We start from the raw sequence: 26,669 nt of genomic DNA on the forward strand, positions 1-26,669 counted from the left end.
ATACAGTCTTGGCGGTAAGCAGAGCTATTTCGTCCAGCCTCACTATCTCAGCGAGGGACTGGTTGTTCTACTTTCTTTCTGGGGCAGTGACCGACTGGTCCTCATTTGCCTATACTCTGTCTCAAATCCCTGAATCAGATTCCAAGGGTGCCTGGACTCAGGTGGAATCCTTCATGCTCCATCATCCGACATTTGGAACCTGGGGATTTTATGGTATATCTGAGTATTCAGGATATGTACCTACGGGTACATACAGAGCCCTCTCATCAGCATGGGTTCAGGTTTGCTGTGCCACAGCAACATTTGCAAGTTTCGGGCTCTGCCTGTTGGGACTGTCCTCAACTACACCGGGGTTTACAAGCTTTATGGATTTTCTGACAGTTCACCTGTTCAGTGTATCCGAATGCTCCTTTATCTGGGCGGCCTCCTGCTTTTAGCAGGATCACCGAGGTACTTTACCGCTAGGTCAGGCTAACCGTGGCTTCTTCTCAGCACAGATAAGTAGTCAACGGAGAAAAAAGTCCTCCCTGCATCCCTCACAGGGTATTCTTCATCTGGGAGCACTGCTGGATTCTCAGAATCTTAGAATTTTTCTGGCGTAAGACAAGATCTCAGCTCTTGGAGTGTGCGGATGTCTACGCAGTCGACATATGTCATTACTATTGGTGATGCGTGGTCTACCAGAGTGTCTACCTTTTGGTAGGGTGGAATGTGCTCAATTACATTCCAGGCCTTGCCATAATTGACTCCTCTCCGGATGGATCGAGTTTTTTCCATCGGATCGCTGTTCGCACGATGATGCTCTCTCTGGAGGCGAGTCGGTCTCTGTCCGGGTGGCTATGGCCATCTCGTCCAGGGTATTCTTTGCTACAGACGGTGTCTGGTCCGCATTCGTTTCGGGGCAGCTGGACGTCTGTCGCTTCCGCCCTGCCACTTAACTTGTTGGAACTTTAGGCTTGGGCCTTCACTCTGGCCTAACCCATATGTCACGGTGAACCTGAATAGGTTCAGTCCGACAGTGTCACAACAGTGGCTTCCATCTAGGCAACACTGGTAGTTGGGTGGCAATGACAGGAATGTCATACATTCTGACATAGTCCAAGGGTCTTCTCCTGGCCAACTCTGCAGTGTTCATTCCGGGAGCTCTCCGTTGGGAAGCGGGCTTCCTCAGCCGTCACGACGTGCATTCCGGGGACTAGTCTCTTCTCCAAGACAGGTTTCAACTCCTGGTGAGCAGAGGGGGCCTCCCTGAGGTGATTGATCCTTATGGCCTTCTGACTCTATCACACATTGCCGGTGTTACAGTCCAGCTCTAGGAGTACTGAAGCTACCTTCAGTGACTCTTTGTCAGTGAAGTGGTCCTTCCACTTTGTGTACCTGTGTCCTTCGGTCTCCCCTCTTCCTCAAGGTCTTCTGAAGTTTAATTAGAGACGGAAGGGCTTTCCTTCTGGGGGCTCCAGTTTGTCCCAGACATCACTGGTACTAAGATTTTTGGAGTCTCCTCATCGATGCTCCGTTCCTACTGCTTCACTATCTGGACCTGTTGTCTCAGGGTCCTTGTTTTTCCCTAGACCTGGATCGTTTGTCTTTGACTGTGCCCCTACTGTGGTCCTAGGGCTTCCCTAGCTCTGTCTTCATTGAGATGTTTAGAGCAGATAGGCCAGACTTTGCTGGCATATGCCACGGACTGTGGCATACATAATTCTTATGGTATCGTACCTGTCGATACGATCCTCCGGTGTCCAGGATTTCCAGATATTCTGGCATTCCTTCCGGCTGGCTTGGGTTTCACCCTCGGCCTGGCCTTCCTGACAGTGCGGATCTCTACACTGTCAGTATGGTTAAGATGTGGAATTGCTCCACTCTGATATCCAGTTCATCCTTTGGAGTGTTTTTCTGGATTATGCATCCATTTGTCCTTCCTAGGGACTCCTTGGGAGTTAGTAGTGGTTCTTCGTTCCCTATGGGGACAGTCAATGGAACCGCTGGTTGTGATAGCCATTACATGGTCTATTGCTTTGGCTCTCTCTTTCTCTCAGGGTGTTTATATCGACCAGGTGAGTGTTGGAATTGGGAGAGTTCTCATGTGGCTCCCTCTTCTGGAGGGCATCATGTCAGGGTGTGAGTTGCTCTCGCCCTGTGTTTCTTCTTAGTGATTTTTAGGTTCCATATTATTCTGGAACTTATGGTACGGCCATTCAGTCCCCAGTCCTCTCGGCTGGTGTGGCCTCACTGACTGTGGTCCGGCCTCTGTGGGTTTATGTGATCCGTTCAAGTTCCTTACGGAAATCGGACTCCTTATTGGTGGTCTGAGATTTCTGGTTTTAACAGGAAAGGATGGCCGGCCTATGGCCAAATGTTGGCTGGATGGCCTCGTATGTCTTCTTCAGGGGCCTACACATGGGTAGGCCTTTCTGTTGTTGATGCTTGTTTTTTCTCGGGCCATGTAACCCCTGTGGGCGGCTCGCTGTGGCGCCTTGGCTGTTTTGCCTTGCTAGGTGGCCACGTGGTCTTCTGTCCACACCTTTTTTTAAGGTTCTAGGCATTGTTTTCCTTTGCCTCTCAGGATGCTTCCTTTTTGGCGGCGGATTCTCCTCTCAGCACAGGAGCGTCCCCACCCTTGGTTGAACTGCTTTGGGACATCCCCAAGGTCAACCCTGTGGACCCCCTATGGACCCTGAAGTAGAAAACAAGAGATATGGTAAGAACTTACCTTTGTTATCTCTGTTTCTACGAAGTCCATAGGGTCCACAGGGCGCCCGCCCTGACGCACCTGGCAGTGGGTAATGGGAGAGACGTCGTCATGACGACGTCTCTCCCATAATGCAAAGCGGCCCTGGAGAATGGTCGGGAGTAGCGGATATCGGCGGCGGGAGCAGGAGTGGGGGGTTCAGGTAAGTGTTTTTTTTTTGTTTTGTTTTTTATAACGTGTGTCTCTACTGGGGGGGGCTACAAGGGGGGATTACTACTGGGGGCACTTGAAGGGGGGATTACTACTGGGGCACTTGAAGGGGGGATTACTACTGGGGGCACTTGAAGGGGGGGATTACTACTGGGGGCACATGAAGGGGGGATTACTACTGGGGGCACTTGAAGGGGGGATTACTACTGGGGGCACTTGAAGGGGGGGATTACTACTGGGGGCACTTGAAGGGGGGATTACTACTGGGGGCACATGAAGGGGGGGATTACTACTGGGGGCACTACATGGGGGGGAAACCTCCACTGGGGGCACAACAATGGGGGGACTACTACAAGGGGGGACTACTAGGGGCACTACAAGAGGGGGGACTACTACTGGGGGCATTGTATAAGCTTACTAATGGGGGCACAAGGGGCACTGCACAGGGGGGACCACTACCGCGGGCACTGCATAGGGGGAGCGCCAAAAAAACCTACTCGCTTACCAAAAAATTTGGGCTAGGGCCGGCCCTGCATATTAGTGACATATGTCCTCTGTGTCAGTGCTGCCTATGGGGAGCGGGCACATTAGTGACATATGTCCTCTGTGTCAGTGCTGCCTATGGGGAGCGGGCACATTAGTGACATATGTCCTCTGTGTCAGTGCTGCCTATGGGGAGCGGGCACATTAGTGACATATGTCCTCTGAGTCAGTGCTGCCTATGGGGAGCGGGCACATTAGTGACATATGTCCTCTGTGTCAGTGCTGCCTATGGGGAGCGGGCACATTAGTGACATATGTCCTCTGTGTCAGTGCTGCCTATGGGGAGCGGGCACATTAGTGACATATGTCCTCTGTGTCAGTGCTGCCTATGGGGAGCGGGCACATTAGTGACATATGTCCTCTGAGTCAGTGCTGCCTATGGGGAGCGGGCACATTAGTGACATATATCCTCTGTGTCAGTGCTGCCTATGGGGAGCGGGCACATTAGTGACATATGTCCTCTGTGTCAGTGCTGCCTATGGGGAGCGGGCACATTAGTGACATATGTCCTCTGTGTCAGTGCTGCCTATGGGGAGCGGGCACATTAGTGACATATGTCCTCTGTGTCAGTGCTGCCTATGGGGAGCGGGCACATTAGTGACATATGTCCTCTGTGTCAGTGCTGCCTATGGGGAGTGGGCACATTAGTGACATATATCCTCTGTGTCAGTGCTGCCTATGGGGAGCGGGCACATTAGTGACATATCTCCTCTGTGTCAGTGCTGCCTATGGGGAGCAGGCACATTAGTGACATATGTCCTCTGTGTCAGTGCTGCCTATGGGGAGCGGGCACATTAGTGACATATGTCCTCTGTGTCAGTGCTGCCTATGGGGAGCGGGCACATTAGTTCCATATGTCCTCTGTGTCAGTGCTGCCTATGGGGAGCGGGCACATTAGTGACATATGTCCTGTGTCAGTGCTGCCTATGGGGAGCGGGCACATTAGTGACATATGTCCTCTATGTCAGTGCTGCCTATGGGGAGCGGGCACATTAGTGACATAGTCCCTCTGTGTCAGTGCTGCCTATGGGGAGCGGGCACATTAGTGACATATTCCCTCTGTGTCAGTGCTGCCTATGAGGAGCGGGCACATTAGTGACATATTCCCTCTGTGTTAGTGCTGCCTATGGGGAGCGGGCACATTAGTGACATAGTCCCTCTGTGTCAGTGCTGCCTATGAGGAGCGGGCACATTAGTGACATAGTCCCTCTGTGTCAGTGCTGCCTATGGGGAGCGGGCACATTAGTGACATATATCCTCTGTGTCAGTGCTGCCTATGGGGAGCGGGCACATTAGTGACATATATCCTCTGTCAGTGGTGCCTATGGGGAGCGGGCACATTAGTGACATATTCCCTCTGTGTCAGTGCTGCCTATGGGGAGTGGGCACATTAGTGACATATATCCTCTGTGTCAGTGCTGCCTATGGGGAGCGGGCACATTAGTGACATAGTCCCTCTGTGTCAGTGCTGCCTATGGGGAGTGGGCACATTAGTGACATATATCCTCTGTGTCAGTGCTGCCTATGGGGAGCGGGCACATTAGTGACATATGTCCTCTGTTTCAGTGCTGCCTATGAGGAGCGGGCACATTAGTGACATATTTCCTCTGTGTCAGTGCTGCCTTTGGGGAGCGGGCACATTAGTAACATATGTCCTGTGTCAGTGCTGCCTATGGGGAGCGGGCACATTAGTGACATATGTCCTCTGTGTCAGTGCTGCCTATGGGGAGCGGGCACATTAGTGACATATGTCCTCTGTGTCAGTGCTGCCTATGAGGTGCGGGCACATTAGTGACATATGTCCTCTGTGTCAGTGCTGCCTATGAGGAGCGGGCACATTAGTGACATATTTCCTCTGTGTCAGTGCTGCCTATGGGGAGCGGGCACATTAGTAACATATGTCCTGTGTCAGTGCTGCCTATGAGGAGCTGGCACATTAGTGACATATGTCCTCTGTGTCAGTGCTGCCTATGGGGAGCGAGCACATTAGTGACATATGTCCTCTGTGTCAGTGCTGCCTATGGGGAGTGGGCACATTAGTGACATATGCCCTCTGTGTCAGTGCCGCCTATGGGGAGCGGGCACATTAGTGACATATGTCTTCTGTGTCAGTGTTGCCTATGGGGAGCGGGCACATTAGTGACATATCTCCTCTGTGTCAGTGCTGCCTATGGGGAGCGGGCACATTAGTGACATATGTCCTCTGTGTCAGTGCTGCCTATGAGGAGCGGGCACATTAGTGACATATGTCCTCTGTGTCAGTGCTGCCTATGGGGAGCGGGCACATTAGTGACATATGTCCTCTGTGTCAGTGCTGCCTATGAGGAGTGGGCACATTAGTGACATATGTCCTCTGTGTCAGTGCTGCCTATGGGGAGCGGGCACATTAGTGACATATTCCCTCTGTGTCAGTGCTGCCTATGGGGAGCGGGCACATTAGTGACATATTCCCTCTGTGTCAGTGCTGCCTATGGGGAGCGGGCACATTAGTGATATATGTCCTCTGTGTCAGTGCTGCCAATGGGGAGCGGGCACATTAGTGACATATGTCCTGTGTCAGTGCTGCCTATGGGGAGCGGGCACATTAGTGACATATGTCCTCTGTGTCAGTGCTGCCTATGGGGAGCGGGCACATTAGTGACATGTCCTCTGTGTCAGTGCTGCCTATGGGGAGCGGGCACATTAGTGACATATGTCCTCTGTGTCTGTGCTGCCTATGGGGAGCGGGCACATTAGTGACATATTCCCTCTGTGTCAGTGCTGCCTATGGGGAGCGGGCACATTAGTGACATATGTCCTCTGTGTCAGTGCTGCCTATGGGGAGCGGGCACATTAATGACATATGTCCTCTGTGTCAGTGCTGCCTATGGGGAGCGGGCACATTAGTGACATATGTCCTCTGTGTCAGTGCTGCCTATGGGGAGCGGGCACATTAGTGACATATGTCCTCTGTGTCTGTGCTGCCTATGGGGAGCGGGCACATTAGTGACATATTCCCTCTGTGTCAGTGCTGCCTATGGGGAGCGGGCACATTAGTGACATATGTCCTCTGTGTCAGTGCTGCCTATGGGGAGCGGGCACATTAGTGACATATGTCCTCTGTGTCAGTGCTGCCTATGGGGAGCGGGCACATTAGTGACATATGTCATCTGTGTCAGTGCTGCCTATGGGGAGCGGGCACATTAGTGACATATGTCCTCTGTGTCAGTGCTGCCTATGGGGAGCGGGCACATTAGTGACATATGTCCTCTGTGTCAGTGCTGCCTATGGGGAGCGGGCACATTAGTGACATATGTCCTCTGTGTCAGTGCTGCCTATGGGGAGCGGGCACATTAGTGATATATGTCATCTGTGTCAGTGCTGCCTATGGGGAGCGGGCACATTAGTGACATATGTCCTCTGTGTCAGTGCTGCCTATGGGGAGCGGGCACATTAGTGACATATGTCCTCTGTGTCAGTGCTGCCTATGGGGAGCGGGCACATTAGTGACATATGTCCTCTGTGTCTGTGCTGCCTATGGGGAGCGGGCACATTAGTGACATATTCCCTCTGTGTCAGTGCTGCCTATGGGGAGTGGGCACATTAGTGACATATGTCCTCTGTGTCAGTGCTGCCTATGGGGAGCGGGCACATTAGTGACATATGTCCTCTGTGTCAGTGCTGCCTATGGGGAGCGGGCACATTAGTGACATATGTCCTCTGTGTCTGTGCTGCCTATGGGGAGCTGGCACATTAGTGACATATTCCCTCTGTGTCAGTGCTGCCTATGGGGAGCGGGCACATTAGTGACATATGTCCTCTGTGTCAGTGCTGCCTATGGGGAGCGGGCACATTAGTGACATATGTCCTCTGTGTCTGTGCTGCCTATGGGGAGCGGGCACATTAGTGACATATTCCCTCTGTGTCAGTGCTGCCTATGGGGAGCGGGCACATTAGTGACATATGTCCTCTGTGTCAGTGCTGCCTATGGGGAGCGGGCACATTAGTGACATATGTCCTCTGTGTCAGTGCTGCCTATGGGGAGCGGGCACATTAGTGACATATGTCCTCTGTGTCAGTGCTGCCTATGGGGAGCGGACACATTAGTGACATATGTCCTCTGTGTCTGTGCTGCCTATGGGGAGCGGGCACATTAGTGACATATTCCCTCTGTGTCAGTGCTGCCTATGGGGAGCGGGCACATTAGTGACATATGTCCTCTGTGTCAGTGCTGCCTATGGGGAGCGGGCACATTAGTGACATATGTCCTCTGTGTCAGTGCTGCCTATGGGGAGCGGGCACATTAGTGACATATGTCATCTGTGTCAGTGCTGCCTATGGGGAGCGGGCACATTAGTGACATATGTCCTCTGTGTCACTGCTGCCTATGGGGAGCGGGCACATTAGTGACATATGTCCTCTGTGTCAGTGCTGCCTATGGGGAGCGGGCACATTAGTGACATATGTCCTCTGTGTCAGTGCTGCCTATGGGGAGCGGGCACATTAGTGACATATGTCATCTGTGTCAGTGCTGCCTATGGGGAGCGGGCACATTAGTGACATATGTCCTCTGTGTCAGTGCTGCCTATGGGGAGCGGGCACATTAGTGACATATGTCCTCTGTGTCAGTGCTGCCTATGGGGAGCGGGCACATTAGTGACATATGTCCTCTGTGTCTGTGCTGCCTATGGGGAGCGGGCACATTAGTGACATATTCCCTCTGTGTCAGTGCTGCCTATGGGGAGCGGGCACATTAGTGACATATGTCCTCTGTGTCAGTGCTGCCTATGGGGAGCGGGCACATTAGTGACATATGTCCTCTGTGTCAGTGCTGCCTATGGGGAGCGGGCACATTAGTGACATATGTCCTCTGTGTCTGTGCTGCCTATGGGGAGCTGGCACATTAGTGACATATTCCCTCTGTGTCAGTGCTGCCTATGGGGAGCGGGCACATTAGTGACATATGTCCTCTGTGTCAGTGCTGCCTATGGGGAGCGGGCACATTAGTGACATATGTCCTCTGTGTCTGTGCTGCCTATGGGGAGCGGGCACATTAGTGACATATTCCCTCTGTGTCAGTGCTGCCTATGGGGAGCGGGCACATTAGTGACATATGTCCTCTGTGTCAGTGCTGCCTATGGGGAGCGGGCACATTAGTGACATATGTCCTCTGTGTCAGTGCTGCCTATGGGGAGCGGGCACATTAGTGACATATGTCCTCTGTGTCTGTGCTGCCTATGGGGAGCTGGCACATTAGTGACATATTCCCTCTGTGTCAGTGCTGCCTATGGGGAGCGGGCACATTAGTGACATATGTCCTCTGTGTCAGTGCTGCCTATGGGGAGCGGGCACATTAGTGACATATGTCCTCTGTGTCTGTGCTGCCTATGGGGAGCGGGCACATTAGTGACATATTCCCTCTGTGTCAGTGCTGCCTATGGGGAGCGGGCACATTAGTGACATATGTCCTCTGTGTCAGTGCTGCCTATGGGGAGCGGGCACATTAGTGACATATTCCCTCTGTGTCAGTGCTGCCTATGGGGAGCGGGCACATTAGTGACATATGTCCTCTGTGTCAGTGCTGCCTATGGGGAGCGGGCACATTAGTGACATATGTCCTCTGTGTCAGTGCTGCCTATGGGGAGCGGGCACATTAGTGACATATGTCCTCTGTGTCAGTGCTGCCTATGGGGAGCGGGCACATTAGTGACATATGTCCTCTGTGTCAGTGCTGCCTATGGGGAGCGGGCACATTAGTGACATATGTCCTCTGTGTCAGTGCTGCCTATGGGGAGCGGGCACATTAGTGACATATGTCCTCTGTGTCAGTGCTGCCTATGGGGAGCGGGCACACTGGTGGACATGAGGAGCCTCAGCGTACCACTCACCTGGTGATAATTGTGGTTTCCCAAGTTTTGCGGCTTTAATTATTACACAACATTATTGGAAAAATATGTTTTCTATCTAAAGTGCTTTTAGCAACTTCTTCCAGAATGTGCTAAAACAAGTCTAATGGTGCACACACACGGTCATATTTTTCCTTCAGATATGAACGATAACGATTTAAAAATCGTTCAGTCGTTCATATCTGAAGGAAAATCTGACATATCTGACCTGCCTGAACGATGGACGATCACCGATATCTGACATCTGATGTGTTTGCAGTCAGACTTGGACGATTCCATTCATTTTAATGCAGTCAAAAATCGTTCAAAACTTTGGTAAAATTGTTCAATCGTTCAGTCGTTCATCTGACAAATCTGACCGTGTGTATGCTCCTTAAGTGTGTTTATAGTAATATCAAGGCTGACGGTATTAAAATGAATTGTCCGGCAGCTGTGGACGGCCGTCAGTGCTCGATTTTTTTTTCCCTGTTGATAAAATAAATGAACATCAAAGTACTAGCTAATCTTCTTATTGGATTACAGGTATCTGGAGCTATAGGGATGGGCTGTCCTCATAATACATGCCACTTGTGGTTACTAATTGTAACATGCATTGTAACCGGTATCTTAGGAGACTGCGCTGCTCCTCGTGTCGGCCAATTGGATATTTGCTTTCATTTTCCGAACTATGGGCCTGATTCAGAGCCGCTCGTTAGATGCGAGCGCTTGCACGATGTGTATGCAAATTGCGTAGGTAGTACTATTGCACAGCAATGCATTAGCACACCCAGTATTTCTTAGAGCGCGATCACATAGTGTATGCAGACACCCACCAGCCTGTTATAAGACGCCCACTTGTGCACGTCATGTCCAGGAAGTGTACGCAGCCATCGGTACATCGGATGCGATCGCAGCGCTTGAGGTTGACCATACCCTGCCGCAAGCACTGCGAGTACTTCAGTGTAAATACGAGCCAGGTGAAGTGTACTATGATGCTGTCATATAATTATGCACGCCTCTAACACGCCGCTGAGACGCTCAGGCACGCCTGCGTTTACACCTCCACTCCCCCGTTTCTAATGGCCATCCCCTGTTACCACCTACAAACGGCTTCTCCTGTCACTCTCTCTGCTGGGCTGTCTATGCGCAGCGAGCGAACGCATTGTGAACTTTCACTAAGGTATGTGCACAATGCATACACAATACATACCATCGACAGCAGCGAGAGTATGCATCATAGCGAGCGGGTCTGAATCAGGCCCTATATACGTAGCAGTAAGATGGGATTTTCCCTTCAGTTCCTCACAGATGCTCCTAAACACTGACATGGTCCTGGGCAGACGTACCTACAGAAGATCTGGGAAGGGGGTGGACCAGGTGGGAGGGACATGTGCACGGTGCCGCAAATTACATCAGCATGGCCACACCCTTGTGGTCTAATAACGCAATTCGCTGGCAAGTTGTGTCGTCATGCGAGGGGAAGCGTCACATCACGGGAGGAGTGGGTGTTTTGCGGAAGACTTACCAACTGTCCCCAGTTTGGGGGTCTCTCGGGAAATTCTGGAAGAGTAGGCAAGTATGGTGTTGGGTCTATTTATGAAGAAATGATCATGGTGATGGAGAACCCTTTATCGCTGCTATTTACTAATAAAACCTCTTGGCTCACCGGTGATACTAGATGGCAACAGTAAGAGATGGCAGCCAGTCCTGTGTAGTGACAAAGTGCCCGCGCATGCGCCTACCGGCCGCCACTGCTAGCCCCGCCCCCTTTGTTAAGCCCCGCCCCCACAATCGCGGCCCCTCCCTTAATAGCACTTACCTGCAGGCTTCGGTGCTGGTGATGTCTTCCATGCCTTCGGTCAGCTGATATCTCATACTGCACTGGGACCCGATCACCTGATGACCGGGCCGCACCAGGAGGGGAGGTTAGGGTTAGCACCAGGAGCGAGGGTTAGGGTGAGGCATTTACCTCGACAGTTAGGTTTAGGCATCAGGATGGGAGGTTAGGGTTAGGCACCAGGAGGGAAGGTTAATGTTAGGCACCAGGAGGGAAGGTTAGGGTTAGGCACTAGGAGGGGAGGTTAGGGTTAGGCACCAGGAGGGAAGGTTAGGGTTAGGCACTAGGAGGGGAGGTTAGGGTTAGGCACCAGGAGGGAAGGTTAGGGTTAGGCACTAGGAGGGGAGGTTAGGGTTAGGCACCAGGAGGGAAGGTTAGGGTTAGGCACTAGGAGGGGAGGTTAGGGTTAGGCACCAGGAGGGAAGGTTAGGGTTAGGCACCAGAAGGGGATGTTAGGGTTAGGCACCAGGAGGGAAGGTTAGGGTTAGGCACCAGGAGGGGAGGTTAGGGTTAGGCACCAGGAGGGGAGGTTAGGGTTAGGCACCAGGAGGTGAGTCTAGGGTTAGGCACTAGAAGGGACAGTTAGGGTTAGGCACCAGGAGGGGAGATTAGGGTTAGGCAGTAGAAGGGACAGTTAGGGATAGGCACCAGGAGGGGAGATTAGGGTTAGGCACTAGAAGGGACAGTTAGGGTTAGGCACCAGGAGGGAAGGTTAGGGTTAGGCCCTAGAAGGGACTGTTAGGGTTAGGCACCAGGAGCGGAGGTTAGGGTTAGCACCAGGAGGGAAGGTTAGGGTTAGGCACTAGAAGGGACAGTTAGGGTTAGGCACCAGGAGGGGAGGTTAGGGTTAGCACCAGGAGGGGAGGTTAGGGTTAGGCACCAGAGGTTGGGTTAGGCACCAGGAGGGGAGGTTAGGGTTAGGCACTAGAAGGGACAGTTAGGGTTAGGCACCAGGAGGGGAGGTTAGGGTTAGGCACCAGGAGGGGAGGTTAGGGTTAGGCACCAGGAGGGGAGGTTAGGGTTAGGCACCAGGAGGGGAGGTTAGGTACCAACCGGAAGATTAGTGTTCCGAAAAAAAAACAACATGTCGACCATTTGTATGGATCATTTTTGCATCAACCTTTTGATCATGTCAACCTTTTCTGTGTCGACCTTTTGTCCCTTTGGACCCTATTGACTAGAGAGACACTGTCAACCTTTTTGCTGTTTATCTTTTATAGCGTAACCCTTGATCTGCATATCGCCTCCTGTGTTCTGGTGCCAGCTTTGCCCACGTACGTGGGGTCCTTTGGGTATATTTGTACACTTGTTGGTGCATGACATTACAAAAACCGAAAAGAAGATTTGTGCTGCGGTGTTCCACGTTCCCGGTTGGTGCCTATAATGTGTGTATGGTTAGTATTATAATGGTCATTACAGTACAGTATTATATTATGGCTGTACTCAGGAGTGTAGTGGAAATGCAGAGACCATCTGACCACAGCGAAAGCAATTTAGTGTCTACATTTGTGATTCTGCATAGTACAAGCTTGTATGTAACGCTGGTATTTCTTATCCACATGTCTGCCAGATAATTAATGACAATTATGTTTTTCTTTGTAGGGAATTCCCGGAATGGCTGGCAACGCAGGCGCACCAGGTTACCCTGGCAGGCAGGTGCAGTAACTGTGCTTATCCGTTATTGGCTGAGCTATGAGCAGCTGTCTGTGTGGCCGTACAGTGCACCTAACACTCATCCTCTTGTTACATCATTGTTCTTTGTAAATCTGCCCGTGATTGCTGTATAATAATGTGTAGCGTTACATATGGCTGCCAGGCTATTAATGCGCCCAGTATTTCACACACAGAAGTCAAAGTATCGATATCTAACCAGAGAGTTGATGGGTCCAGCTCCAACACAGCCCCTGGGTCATTGAAGCCATCGCAGTGTCCTGATTCGCAGGCAGCCAATATTTACACTGTTGTGCTCACATTACAGAATGCTCCTCGTTGTTATTCCTCCTATATCACCGATAAAGTCATTATATGCTAGGAATTTGTTATTCAGCAGAAAAACTATTATTATTTCAGTTTATAATTAATAGATAACTAATAACCAACTTTTATTTATTGTATGACAGGAAATATTTCCACAGCCCTTGTTACACAGTTCTTATATTCCAGTTATCTCTGCCCTGCGTATAATCTGACTGATATACTGTATGACAGGCAGCAACATATAGGCCTAGTCATAGATAACATACATCAGACAGAAGAGCTGATGTTCCCGTAAGAAGTAATGCACCCCTGTAAGAAGCAATGACCCCCTGTAAGAATCTGTAAGAAGTAATGCCCCCCTGTAAGAAGTAATGCCCCCCTGTAAGAAGTAATGCCCCCAGTAACAATCTGTAAGAAGTAATGCCCCCCTGTAAGAAGTAATGCCACCAGTAACAATCTGTAAGAAGTAATGCCCCCCTGTAAGAAGCATTGACCCCCTGTAAGAAGCCCCCCCCGCTGAAGAAGTAATGCCCCCCCCTGTAAGAAATAATGACCCCCTATAAGAAATAATGATCCTTTGTAAGAAGTAATGACTCCCTGTAGAAAGTAATGACCCCCTTTAAGAAGCTGTAAGAAGCAATGCCCCCTGTAGGAAATATGATCACTTGTAAGAAGTAATGACCCCTTATAAAAAGTAATGCCCCCCCCTTTAAGAAGCAATGACTCTTTGTAATAAATAATGAACCCCTGTAAGAAGCAATGGCCCTCTTGCAGTGCCCACCTGTAAGAAGCTGTAAGAAGTAATGCCCCCTGTAAGATGCAGTGCCCACCTGTAAGCAGCTATGCCCCTGTAAGATGCAGTTCCCACCTGTAAGAAGTAATCCCCCCCCCAGTAAGAAGCTGTAAGAAGCAATTACCCCGAAAGATGCAGTGCCCACCTGTAATAAGCTATGCCCCCTTTAAGATGCTACCCCCACCTGTAAGAAGTAATGCCACCCTGTAAAATGCTGCCCCCAACTGTAAGAAGTAATGGCACCCTGTAAGATGCAGTGCCACCCTGTAAGTAGCTATGCCACCTGTAAGATGCAGTGCCCACCTGTAAGAAGCTGTAAGAAGTAATGTCCCCCCAGTAAGAAGCTGTAAGAAGTAATTGCCCCCTGAAAGATGCAGTGCCCACCTGTAATAAGCTATACCTCCTGTAAGATGCAACCCCCACCTGTAAGATGCAGTGCCCCCCTGTAAGAAGTAATGCCCCCCTGTAAGATGCTGCCCCCAACTGTAAGAAGTAATGCCACCCTGTAAGATGCAGTGCCACCCTGTAAGTAGCTATGCCACCTGTAAGATGCAGTGCCCACCTGTAAGAAGCTGTAAGAAGTAATGTCCCCCCAGTAAGAAGCTGTAAGAAGTAATTGCCCCCTGAAAGATGCAGTGCCCACCTGTAATAAGCTATACCTCCTGTAAGATGCAACCCCCACCTGTAAGATGCAGTGCCCCCCTGTAAGAAGTAATGCCCCCCTGTAAGATGCAGTGCCTACCTGTAAGAAGTAATGCCCCTCCTGTAAGATCCAGTGCCAACACTTTAAATAGCTATGTCCCCTGTAAGATGCAGTGCCCACCTGTACTGTAAGTAGCTATGCCACCTGTAATATGCAGTGCCCACCTGTAAGAAGCTCTAAGAAGTAATGCCCCCTGTAAAATGCAATGCCCACTGTAAAATGCAGTGCCCACACTGTAAGTAGCTATGCCCACATAACATGCAGTGCCCACACTGTAAGTAGCTATGCCTCCTGTAAGATTCAGCCCCCACAGTAAAAAGCTGTAAGAAGTAATACCCCCTTATAAAATTCAGTGCCCACCTGTACTGTAAGTAGCTATGCCCTCTGTAACATGCAGTGCCCAACTGTAAGAAGCTGTAATAAGTAATGCCCCCCTGTGTAGGTGCGTAGAGTTATGTGTCAGTCTGGCAGCCAATCCCATCATCACTGGGGAAGTTGGCAGGATCCGGGATTATGGGCTCTCTCTTGGGTACATAGTTATGTGTCAGTCTGGCAGCCAATCCCATCATCACTGGGGAAGTGGGCAGGATCCGGGATTATGGGCTCTCTCCTGGGTACATAGAGTTATGTGTCAGTCTGGCATCCAATCCTGTCATCACTGGGGAAGTGGGCAGGATCCGGGATTATGGGCTCTCTCCTGGGTACATAGAGTTATGTGTCAGTCTGGCATCCAATCCTGTCATCACTGGGGAAGTGGGCAGGATCTGGGATTATGGGCTCTCTCCTGGGTACATAGAGTTATGTGTCAGTCTGGCAGCCAATCCCGTCATCACTGGGGAAGTGGGCAGGATCCGGGATTATGGGCTCTCTCCTGGGTGTATAGAGTTATGTGTCAGTCTGGCAGCCAATCCCATCATCACTGGGGAGGTGGGCAGGATCCGGGATTATGGGCTCTCTCCTGGGTACATAGAGTTATGTGTCAGTCTGGCAGCCAATCCCATCATCACTGGGGAAGTGGGCAGGATCCGGGATTATGGGCTCTCTCCTGGGTGTATAGGGTTATGTGTCAGACTGGCAGCCAATCCCATCATCACTGGGGAAGTGGGCAGGATCCGGGATTATGGGCTCTCTCCTGGGTGTATAGGGTTATGTGTCAGACTGGCAGCCAATCCCATCATCACTGGGGAAGTGGGCAGGATCCGGGATTATGGGCTCTCTCCTGGGTACATAGTTATGTGTCAGTCTGGCAGCCAATCCTGTCATCACTGGGGAAGTGGGCAGGATCCGGGATTATGGGCGCTCTCCTGGGTACATAGGGTTATGTGTCAGTCTGGCAGCCAATCCTGTCATCACTGGGGAAGTGGGCAGGATCCGGGATTATGGGCTCTCTCCTGGGTGTATAGGGTTATGTGTCAGTCTGGCAGCCAATCCCATCATCACTGGGGAAGTGGGCAGGATCCGGGATTATGGGCTCTCTCCTGGGTACATAGTTATGTGTCAGTCTGGCATCCAATCCCATCATCACTGGGGAAGTGGGCAGGATCCGGGATTATGGGCTCTCTCCTGGGTGTATAGGGTTATGTGTCAGACTGGCAGCCAATCCTGTCATCACTGGGGAAGTGGGCAGGATCTGGGATTATGAGCTCTCTCCTGGGTGTATAGAGTTATGTGTCAGTCTGGCAGCCAATCCCATCATCACTGGGGAAGTGGGCAGGATCCGGGATTATGGGCTCTCTCCTGGGTACATAGGGTTATGTGTCAGTCTCACAGCCAATCCCATCATCACTGGGGAAGTGGGCAGGATCCGGGATTATGGGCTCTCTCCTGGGTGTATAGAGTTATGTGTCAGTCTGGCAGCCAATCCTGTCATCACTGGGGAAGTGGGCAGGATCTGGGATTATGGGCTCTCTCCTGGGTGTATAGAGTTATGTGTCAGTCTGGCAGCCAATCCCATCATCACTGGGGAAGTGGGCAGGATCCGGGATTATGGGCTCTCTCCTGGGTGTATAGGGTTATGTGTCAGTCTGGCAGCCAATCCCATCATCACTGGGGAAGTGGGCAGGATCCTGGATTTTGGGCTCTCTCCTGGGTGCATAGTTATGTGTCAGTCTGGCAGCCAATCCTGTCATCACTGGGGAAGTGGGCAGGATCCGGGATTATGGGCTCTCTCCTGGGTGTATAGAGTTATGTGTCAGACTGGCAGCCAATCCCATCATCACTGGGGAAGTGGGCAGGATCCGGGATTATGGGCTCTCTCCTGGGTACATAGATTTATGTGTCAGACTGGCAGCCAATCCTGTCATCACTGGGGAAGTGGGCAGGATCCGGGATTATGGGCTCTCTCCTGGGTACATAGGGTTATGTGTCAGTCTGGCAGCCAATCCCGTCAACACTGGGGAAGTGGGCAGGATCCGGGATTATGGGCTCTCTCCTGGGTGTATAGAGTTATGTGTCAGTCTTGCAGCCAATCCCATCATCACTGGGAAGTGGGCAGGATCCGGGATTATGGGCGTCTCTCCTGGGTGTATAGAGTTATGTGTCAGTCTGGCATCCAATCCCATCATCACTGGGGAAGTGGGCAGGATCTGGGATTATGGGCTCTCTCCTGGGTACATAGTTATGTGTCAGTCTGGCAGCCAATCCCGTCATCACTGGGGAAGTGTGCAGGATCCGGGATTATGGGCTCTCTCCTGGGTGTATAGAGTTATGTCAGTCTGGCATCCAATCCCATCATCACTGGGGAAGTGGGCAGGATCCGGGATTATGGACTCTCTCCTGGGTGTATAGGGTTATGTGTCAGTCTGGCATCCAATCCCGTCATCACTGGGGAAGTGGGTAGGATCTGGGATTATGGGCTCTCTCCTGGGTGTATAGAGTTATGTGTCAGTCTGGCAGCCAATCCCATCATCACTGGGAAGTTGGCAGGATCCGGGATTATGGGCTCTCTCCTGGGTGTATAGGGTTATGTGTCAGTCTGGCATCCAATCCCATCATCACTGGGGAAGTGGGCAGGATCCGGGATTTTGGGCTCTCTCCTGGGTGTATAGAGTTATGTGTCAGTCTGGCAGCCAATCCCATCATCACTGGGAAGTGGGCAGGATCCGGGATTATGGGCTCTCTCCTGGGTGTATAGGGTTATGTGTCAGTCTGGCATCCAATCCCATCATCACTGGGGAAGTGGGCAGGATCTGGGATTATGGGCTCTCTCCTGGGTACATAGTTATGTGTCAGTCTGGCAGCCAATCCCGTCATCACTGGGGAAGTGGGCAGGATCCGGGATTATGGGCTCTCTCCTGGGTGAATAGAGTTATGTCAGTCTGGCATCCAATCCCATCATCACTGGGGAAGTGGGCAGGATCCGGGATTATGGACTCTCTCCTGGGTGTATAGGGTTATGTGTCAGTCTGGCATCCAATCCCGTCATCACTGGGGAAGTGGGTAGGATCTGGGATTATGGGCTCTCTCCTGGGTGTATAGAGTTATGTGTCAGTCTGGCAGCCAATCCCATCATCACTGGGAAGTTGGCAGGATCCGGGATTATGGGCTCTCTCCTGGGTGTATAGGGTTATGTGTCAGTCTGGCATCCAATCCCATCATCACTGGGGAAGTGGGCAGGATCCGGGATTATGGGCTCTCTCCTGGGTGTATAGGGTTATGTGTCAGTCTGGCATCCAATCCCATCATCACTGGGGAAGTGGGCAGGATCCGGGATTATGGGCTCTCTCCTGGGTACATAGAGTTATGTGTCAGTCTGGCAGCCTATCCCGTCATCACTGGGGAAGTGGGCAGGATCCGGGATTATGGGCTCTCTCCTGGGTGTATAGGGTTATGTGTCAGTCTGGCAGCCAATCCCATCATCACTGGGGAAGTGGGCAGGATCCGGGATTATGGGCTCTCTCCTGGGTGTATAGGGTTATGTGTCAGTCTGGCATCCAATCCCATCATCACTGGGGAAGTGGGCAGGATCCGGGATTATGGGCTCTCTCTTGGGTACATAGAGTTATGTGTCAGTCTGGCAGCCTATCCCGTCATCACTGGGGAAGTGGGCAGGATCCGGGATTATGGGCTCTCTCCTGGGTGTATAGGGTTATGTGTCAGTCTGGCAGCCAATCCCATCATCACTGGGGAAGTGGGCAGGATCCGGGATTATGGGCTCTCTCCTGGGTACATAGTTATGTGTCAGTCTGGCAGCCAATCCCATCATCACTGGGGAAGTGGGCAGGATCCGGGATTATGGGCTCTCTCCTGGGTGTATAGGGTTATGTGTCAGTCTGGCAGCCAATCCCATCATCACTGGGGAAGTGGGCAGGATACGGGATTATGGGCTCTCTCCTGGGTACATAGTTATGTGTCAGTCTGGCAGCCAATCCCATCATCACTGGGGAAGTGGGCAGGATCCAGGATTATGGGCTCTCTCCTGGGTGTATAGGGTTATGTGTCAGACTGGCAGCCAATCCTGTCATCACTGGGGAAGTGGGCAAGATCTGGGATTATGAGCTCTCTCCTCGGTGTATAGAGTTATGTGTCAGTCTGGCAGCCAATCCCATCATCACTGGGGAAGTGGGCAGGATCCGGGATTATGGGCTCTCTCCTGGGTACATAGGGTTATGTGTCAGTCTGGCAGCCAATCCCATCATCACTGGGAAGTGGGCAGGATCCGGGATTATGGGCGCTCTCCTGGGTACATAGGGTTATGTGTCAGTCTGGCAGCCAATCCCGTCATCACTGGGGAAGTGGGCAGGATCCGGGATTATGGGCTCTCTCCTGGGTGAATAGGGTTATGTGTCAGTCTGGCAGCCAATCCCATCATCACTGGGGAAGTGGGCAGGATCTGGGATTATGGGCTCTCTCCTGGGTACATAGGGTTATGTGTCAGTCTGGCAGCCAATCCCATCATCACTGGGGAAGTGGGCAGGATCCGGGATTATGGGCTCTCTCCTGGGTGTATAGAATTATGTGTCAGTCTGGCAGCCAATCCCATCATCACTGGGGAAGTTGGCAGGATACGGGATTATGGGCTCTCTCCTGGGTACATAGGGTTATGTGTCAGTCTGGCAGCCAATCCCATCATCACTGGGGAAGTGGGCAGGATCCGGGATTATGGGCTCTCTCCTGGGTGTATAGAGTTATGTGTCAGTCTGGCAGCCAATCCCATCATCACTGGGGAAGTGGGCAGGATCCGGGATTATGGGCTCTCTCCTGGGTACATAGGGTTATGTGTCAGTCTGGCAGCTAATCCCATCATCACTGGGGAAGTGGGCAGGATCCGGGATTATGGGCTCTCTCCTGGGTGTATAGAGTTATGTGTCAGTCTCGCAGCCAATCCCATCATCACTGGGGAAGTGGGCAGGATCCGGGGTTATGGGATCTCTCCTGGGTACATAGGGTTATGTGTCAGTCTGGCAGCCAATCCCATCATCACTGGGGAAGTGGGCAGGATCCGGGATTATGGGCTCTCTCCTGGGTGTATAGAGTTATGTGTCAGTCTGGCAGCCAATCCCATCATCACTGGGGAAGTGGGCAGGATCCGGGATTATGGGCTCTCTCCTGGGTACATAGGGTTATGTGTCAGTCTGGCAGCTAATCCCATCATCACTGGGGAAGTGGGCAGGATCCGGGATTATGGGCTCTCTCCTGGGTGTATAGGGTTATGTGTCAGTCTGGCAGCCAATCCCATCATCACTGGGGAAGTGGGCAGGATCCGGGATTATGGGCTCTCTCCTGGGTACATAGGGTTATGTGTCAGTCTGGCAGCTAATCCCATCATCACTGGGGAAGTGGGCAGGATCCGGGATTATGGGCTCTCTCCTGGGTGTATAGGGTTATGTGTCAGTCTGGCAGCCAATCCCATCATCACTGGGGAAGTGGGCAGGATCTGGGATTATGGGCTCTCTCCTGGGTACATAGGGTTATGTGTCAGTCTGGCAGCCAATCCCATCATCACTGGGGAAGTGGGCAGGATCCGGGATTATGGGCTCTCTCCTGGGTGTATAGAGTTATGTGTCAGTCTCGCAGCCAATCCCATCATCACTGGGGAAGTGGGCAGGATCCGGGATTATGGGCTCTCTCCTGGGTGAATAGAGTTATGTGTCAGTCTGGCAGCCAATCCCGTCATCACTGGGGAAGTGGGCAGGATCCGGGATTATGGGCGCTCTCCTGGGTACATAGGGTTATGTGTCAGTCTGGCAGCCAATCCCGTCATCACTGGGGAAGTGGGCAGGATCCGGGATTATGGGCTCTCTCCTGGGTGAATAGAGTTATGTGTCAGTCTGGCAGCCAATCCCGTCATCACTGGGGAAGTGGGCAGGATCCGGGATTATGGGCTCTCTCCTGGGTGAATAGAGTTATGTGTCAGTCTGGCAGCCAATCCCGTCATCACTGGGGAAGTGGGCAGGATCCGGGATTATGGGCTCTCTCCTGGGTACATAGGGTTATGTGTCAGACTGGCAGCCAATCCCATCATCACTGGGGAAGTGGGCAGGATCCGGGATTATGGGCTCTCTCCTGGGTGTGTAGGGTTATGTGTCAGTCTGGCAGCCAATCCCATCATCACTGCGAAGTGGGCAGGATCCGGGATTATGGGCTCTCTCCTGGGTGTATAGGGTTATGTGTCAGTCTGGCAGCCAATCCCGTCATCACTGGGGAAGTGGGCAGGATCCGGGATTATGGGCTCTCTCCTGGGTGTATAGGGTTATGTGTCAGTCTGGCAGCCAATCCCATCATCACTGCGAACTGGGCAGGATCCGGGATTATGGGCTCTCTCCTGGGTGTATAGGGTTATGTGTCAGTCTGGCAGCCAATCCCGTCATCACTGGGGAAGTGGGCAGGATCCGGGATTATGGGCTCTCTCCTGGGTACATAGTTATGTGTCAGTCTGGCAGCCAATCCCATCATCACTGGGGAAGTGGGCAGGATCCGGGATTATGGGCTCTCTCCTGGGTACATAGTTATGTGTCAGTCTGGCAGCCAATCCCGTCATCACTGGGGAAGTGGGCAGGATCCGGGATTATGGGCTCTCTCCTGGGTACATAGGGTTATGTGTCAGTCTTGCAGCCAATCCCATCATCACTGGGGAAGTGGGCAGGATCCGGGATTATGGGCTCTCTCCTGGGTACATAGGGTTATGTGTCAGTCTGGCAGCCAATCCCATCATCACTGGGTAAGTGGGCAGGATCTGGGATTATGGGCTCTCTCCTGGGTACATAGGGTTATGTGTCATTCTGGCAGCCAATCCCATCATCACTGGGGAAGTGGGCAGGATCCGGGATTATGGGCTCTCTCCTGGGTGTATAGAATTATGTGTCAGTCTGGCAGCCAATCCCATCATCACTGGGGAAGTGGGCAGGATCCGGGATTATGGGCTCTCTCCTGGCTACATAGGGTTATGTGTCAGTCTGGCAGCCAATCCCATCATCACTGGGGAAGTGGGCAGGATCCGGGATTATGGGCTCTCTCCTGGGTACATAGGGTTATGTGTCAGTCTGGCAGCTAATCCCATCATCACTGGGGAAGTGGGCAGGATCCGGGATTATGGGCTCTCTCCTGGGTGTATAGGGTTATGTGTCAGTCTGGCAGCCAATCCCATCATCACTGGGGAAGTGGGCAGGATCTGGGATTATGGGCTCTCTCCTGGGTACATAGGGTTATGTGTCAGTCTGGCAGCCAATCCCATCATCACTGGGGAAGTGGGCAGGATCCGGGATTATGGGCTCTCTCCTGGGTGTATAGAGTTATGTGTCAGTCTCGCAGCCAATCCCATCATCACTGGGGAAGTGGGCAGGATCCGGGATTATGGGCTCTCTCCTGGGTGAATAGAGTTATGTGTCAGTCTGGCAGCCAATCCCGTCATCACTGGGGAAGTGGGCAGGATCCGGGATTATGGGCTCTCTCCTGGGTACATAGGGTTATGTGTCAGTCTGGCAGCCAATCCCGTCATCACTGGGGAAGTGGGCAGGATCCGGGATTATGGGCTCTCTCCTGGGTGAATAGAGTTATGTGTCAGACTGGCAGCCAATCCCGTCATCACTGGGGAAGTGGGCAGGATCCGGGATTATGGGCTCTCTCTGGGTACATAGAGTTATGTGTATTTAATAAATTTAGAGTCAAAGAAAGATCATCTGACAAGTTTTAAATTCACTTTTTCTGATTCCCAACACTTATCTTGTACTTTCATCTTCTGGATTTTGTGTTTAATGATATCACTGATTTTACATTTATTTTTATATTGTTGAAATGATTAATAAAAGTTTAATTTTTGGTCGTCATTCATTGAATGTGCGCTACGTACAGGACATTAGATATTACACAAAGCAATGCCACAGGCCTGTCTGCAGGGCACAGTCACACATAGTGATGAGGCTGTTTGTGGGTTAGCGGTTGTGTGAGATGACACAAATAATCTCTGCATTGTATACAGGAGGAAATAACACAACTGACATCTCTTATTACAGGGCTTAGCTGGACCAGAAGGAATCCCAGGGCCCAAAGGGATTAGAGTAAGTTGTTGGTTTGTGATGTGCGATGCATTATTGGTGGGGGGGGGGCCTGATTCAGAGGAGCACGCTAACTACACGCAATGCCCATAGGCACGCAGTTGCCCGGTGTTGGAAGTACTGCGCATGCGTCCCCATTTTTACCACATGAATTTCAATGTAAGAGCTGTGGATTTTAATAGGTGTTCCTGGGAGGTAACATGAGGGGAGCGTGGCGCTGTCAGCAACTAGCGCTGGCTCAGCGCGCCATGTTCAGGTGGAGAAATTGACCCTACCATAAGGCTGGTGCAAGCTTCGATGGGGCGTCTGAGAAAGATTAGCGACGTGGCATTTGGACGTGCTCAGTATACTTAGAATTGGTTGCGGCATTAACATAAAAACGCAGGTGTAGCTGCGGAAAAATACACGGCCGCGGCCATATCCGTGTGCACCTCTGAATCCGGCCCGAAAAGTCTGTCACAACATACTATTTACATACATGTGATCACTACCCAGGAGGAGCACCGCCATCTACAGTCAAACCAATCACATGTTTTATTTATTTCTTATATTTCTCTCAATGAATGAAAGCATTAAATAAAAAAGGAAGACAAAATAATGTTCACATGGCAGTCATATGGAGGTCACATGGCAGTTATATGGCGGTCATATGGCGCTCACATGGCAGTTTCATGGCAGTTATATGGCAGTCATATGGAGGTCACATGGCAGTCACATGGCGCTCACATGGCAGTTATATGGCGCTCACATGGCGGTCACATGGCAGTCATATGGCGCTCACATGGCAGTCATATGGTGCTCACATGGCAGTTACATGGCAGTCATATGGCGCTCACATGGCGGTCACATGGCAGTTATATGGCCGTCACATGTCGGTCACATGGCAGTCATATGGAGGTCACATGGCAGTCTCCTGTTGGTCACATGCCAGTTACATGGCGGTCAAATGGCAGTCATCTGTCGGTTACATGGTTGTCGTATGGCAGTCGTATGCCAGTAACATGGCAGTCATATGGTAGTCTCATGGCAGTCATATTGCTGTCACATGGAAGTCACCTGTCACATGGAAGTCACCTGTTGGTCACATGGAAGTTGCATGGCTGTCAGCTGTCGGTCACATGGCAGTCACATGGCGCTCACATGGCAGTCCTATTGCTGTCACATGGAGGTCACCTGTTGGTCACATGGTAGTTACATGGCGGTCACATGGAAGTCGCATGGCGGTTACATGGCGCTCACATGGCAGTCATATTGCTGTCACATGGAGGTCACCTGTTGGTCACATGTCAGTCAAATGGTAGTCACATGTCAGTCACATGGCAGTTACATGGCGCTCACATGGCAGTCCTATAGCTGTCACATGGTAGTTACATGGTAGTCACATGTCAGTCACATAGCAGTTAAGAACATTTACAGCCTGGAACAAGTGCTTGTGTAACAGATGTGCTCTGCAGACCAAAGGAAGGTGCAGCAAATATAATGAGATTAAGCTGCAAAACCATATTGTAAGTCATTATTTATTTTTACACTTAAAAGCGTAGCAGGCAGCCATTTTGTGGGTTGAGCCCAAATCCATTAAAATGGAGCCTCCCAATTTCTGGGTAACTAATGGTATCACTGATGTACCTCTATGGTGCCTTGTGGTGCTCCCATGGTGTCACTAGCTCCTCGAAAACTGACAATGTAAATATCAGCCCCTCTATCAAAGCGGCAGCCACCAGTATTTGTAAGTGGCAAACCCATTTTATTCATGCCCTCCTACATTGGGGCGATTCAATTCAGCGCAATGCAGAATAACCCTGGGAGGGAGCTCCTGGGGCTATTTAATTCAACGCACTGTTTGGTCGGACTTAAGGATTTCTTCTCGCACCCCCTGGAGGGTGCAAGGAGAAATCTGACTACAGTGCCGGCCGCGCGGCAGTTTTCCTGCTTAGACAGCCGCACGACTTTAGTCGGAGAATGCCAGTTCTCGTGACTAAATGCCTAGGTTAAGTCGCAAGAACCGGCATTCTCCGACTCAACCTCTTCCCGGCTAAGCAAACAGTGCAGTGAATTGAATCGCTCCGGGAGCCCCCTCCCAGCGCTATTTAGCATTGCGCTGAAAAGAATCGCAGCCCTTATATATAAAACAAATTTCGCCCATGGTCTTTATGTTTTGTAATAAATATATTAAACTGAGGGTTTTTTTTCCAAGTGGAAAATTAAACCATGACTAGATGTATTGTAATTACTTTCCAGCTGTTACTGGCCCTGGGTATCTGCAGTTAGGAGTCCATCACATATACTACATACAAACATTTACTTACTTGCCTTTATAGTGTATATAGTGCTGGTGGACGGGGAGTGTTTGTCTATGCCCGCGAAAACCGGCGTAAGTTCATCATGAAGATACAACCCTCCATGTTTTTCTGTCTGAAGATGTGGTTCTTACAGTACACCTGTAACTATTATATGAATATTACATGTCTGGATGATGTCACTGGCTGCTACTGTATTTTTAGGCTGCATACCATTGCACATGATGTGATTGGGTGATGGTCACTGGTGCTTAGTGATATGATAGGATATTATCCTAACTATGATGTGATTGGGTGATGGTCACTGGTGCTTAGTGATATGATAGGATATTACCCTAACTATGATGTGATTGGGTGATGGTCACTGGTGCTTAGTGATATGATAGGATATTACCCTAACTATGATGTGATTGGGTGATGGTCACTGGTGCTTAGTGATATGATAGGATATTATCCTAACTATGATGTGATTGGGTGATGGTCACTGGTGCTTAGTGATATGATAGGATATTACCCTAACTATGATGTGATTGGGTGATGGTCACTGGTGCTTAGTGATATGATAGGATATTACCCTAACTATGATGTGATTGGGTGATGGTCACTGGTGCTTAGTGATATGATAGGATATTATCCTAACTATGATGTGATTGGGTGATGGTCACTGGTGCTTAGTGATATGATAGGATATTACCCTCATTATGATGTGATTGGGTGATGGTCACTGGTGCTTAGTGATATGATAGGATATTACCCTAACTATGATGTGATTGGGTGATGGTCACTGATGCTTAGTGATATGATAGGATATTACCCTAACTATGATGTGATTGGGTGATGGTCACTGGTGCTTAGTGATATGATAGGATATTACCCTAACTATGATGTGATTTTGTGATGGTCACTGGTGCTTAGTGATATGATAGGATATTACCCTCATTATGATGTGATTGGGTGATGGTCACTGGTGCTTAGTGATATGATAGGATATTATCCTAACTATGATGTGATTGGGTGATGGTCACTGGTGCTTAGTGATATGATAGGATATTACCCTCATTATGATGTGATTGGGTGATGGTCACTGGTGCTTAGTGATATGATAGGATATTACCCTAACTATGATGTGATTGGGTGATGGTCACTGATGCTTAGTGATATGATAGGATATTACCCTAACTATGATGTGATTGGGTGATGGTCACTGGTGCTTAGTGATATGATAGGATATTACCCTAACTATGATGTGATTTTGTGATGG

At 50.7% G+C, this 26,669-nt stretch overlaps 1 protein-coding gene across 1 annotated transcript in view; it reads left to right on the forward strand.

Moving 5' to 3' along the window:
• The window catches only part of LOC148454119 (uncharacterized), a gene marked incomplete at its 3' end in the record, with an annotated part of 333,977 nt that overhangs the window by 155,011 nt on the left and 152,297 nt on the right, over positions 1–26,669 (forward strand). The window contains exons 9-10 of the mRNA XM_088461234.1: positions 12,749–12,802; positions 23,070–23,114. Coding sequence (XP_088317360.1) covers positions 12,749–12,802; positions 23,070–23,114 — 99 coding nt within the window. The remainder of the gene's footprint in view (positions 1–12,748; positions 12,803–23,069; positions 23,115–26,669) is intronic.

Source organism: Taudactylus pleione, unplaced genomic scaffold (genome assembly GCF_031769625.1).
Source record: "Taudactylus pleione unplaced genomic scaffold, aTauple2 ptg001030l, whole genome shotgun sequence".
NCBI lineage: Eukaryota > Metazoa > Chordata > Amphibia > Anura > Myobatrachidae > Taudactylus > Taudactylus pleione.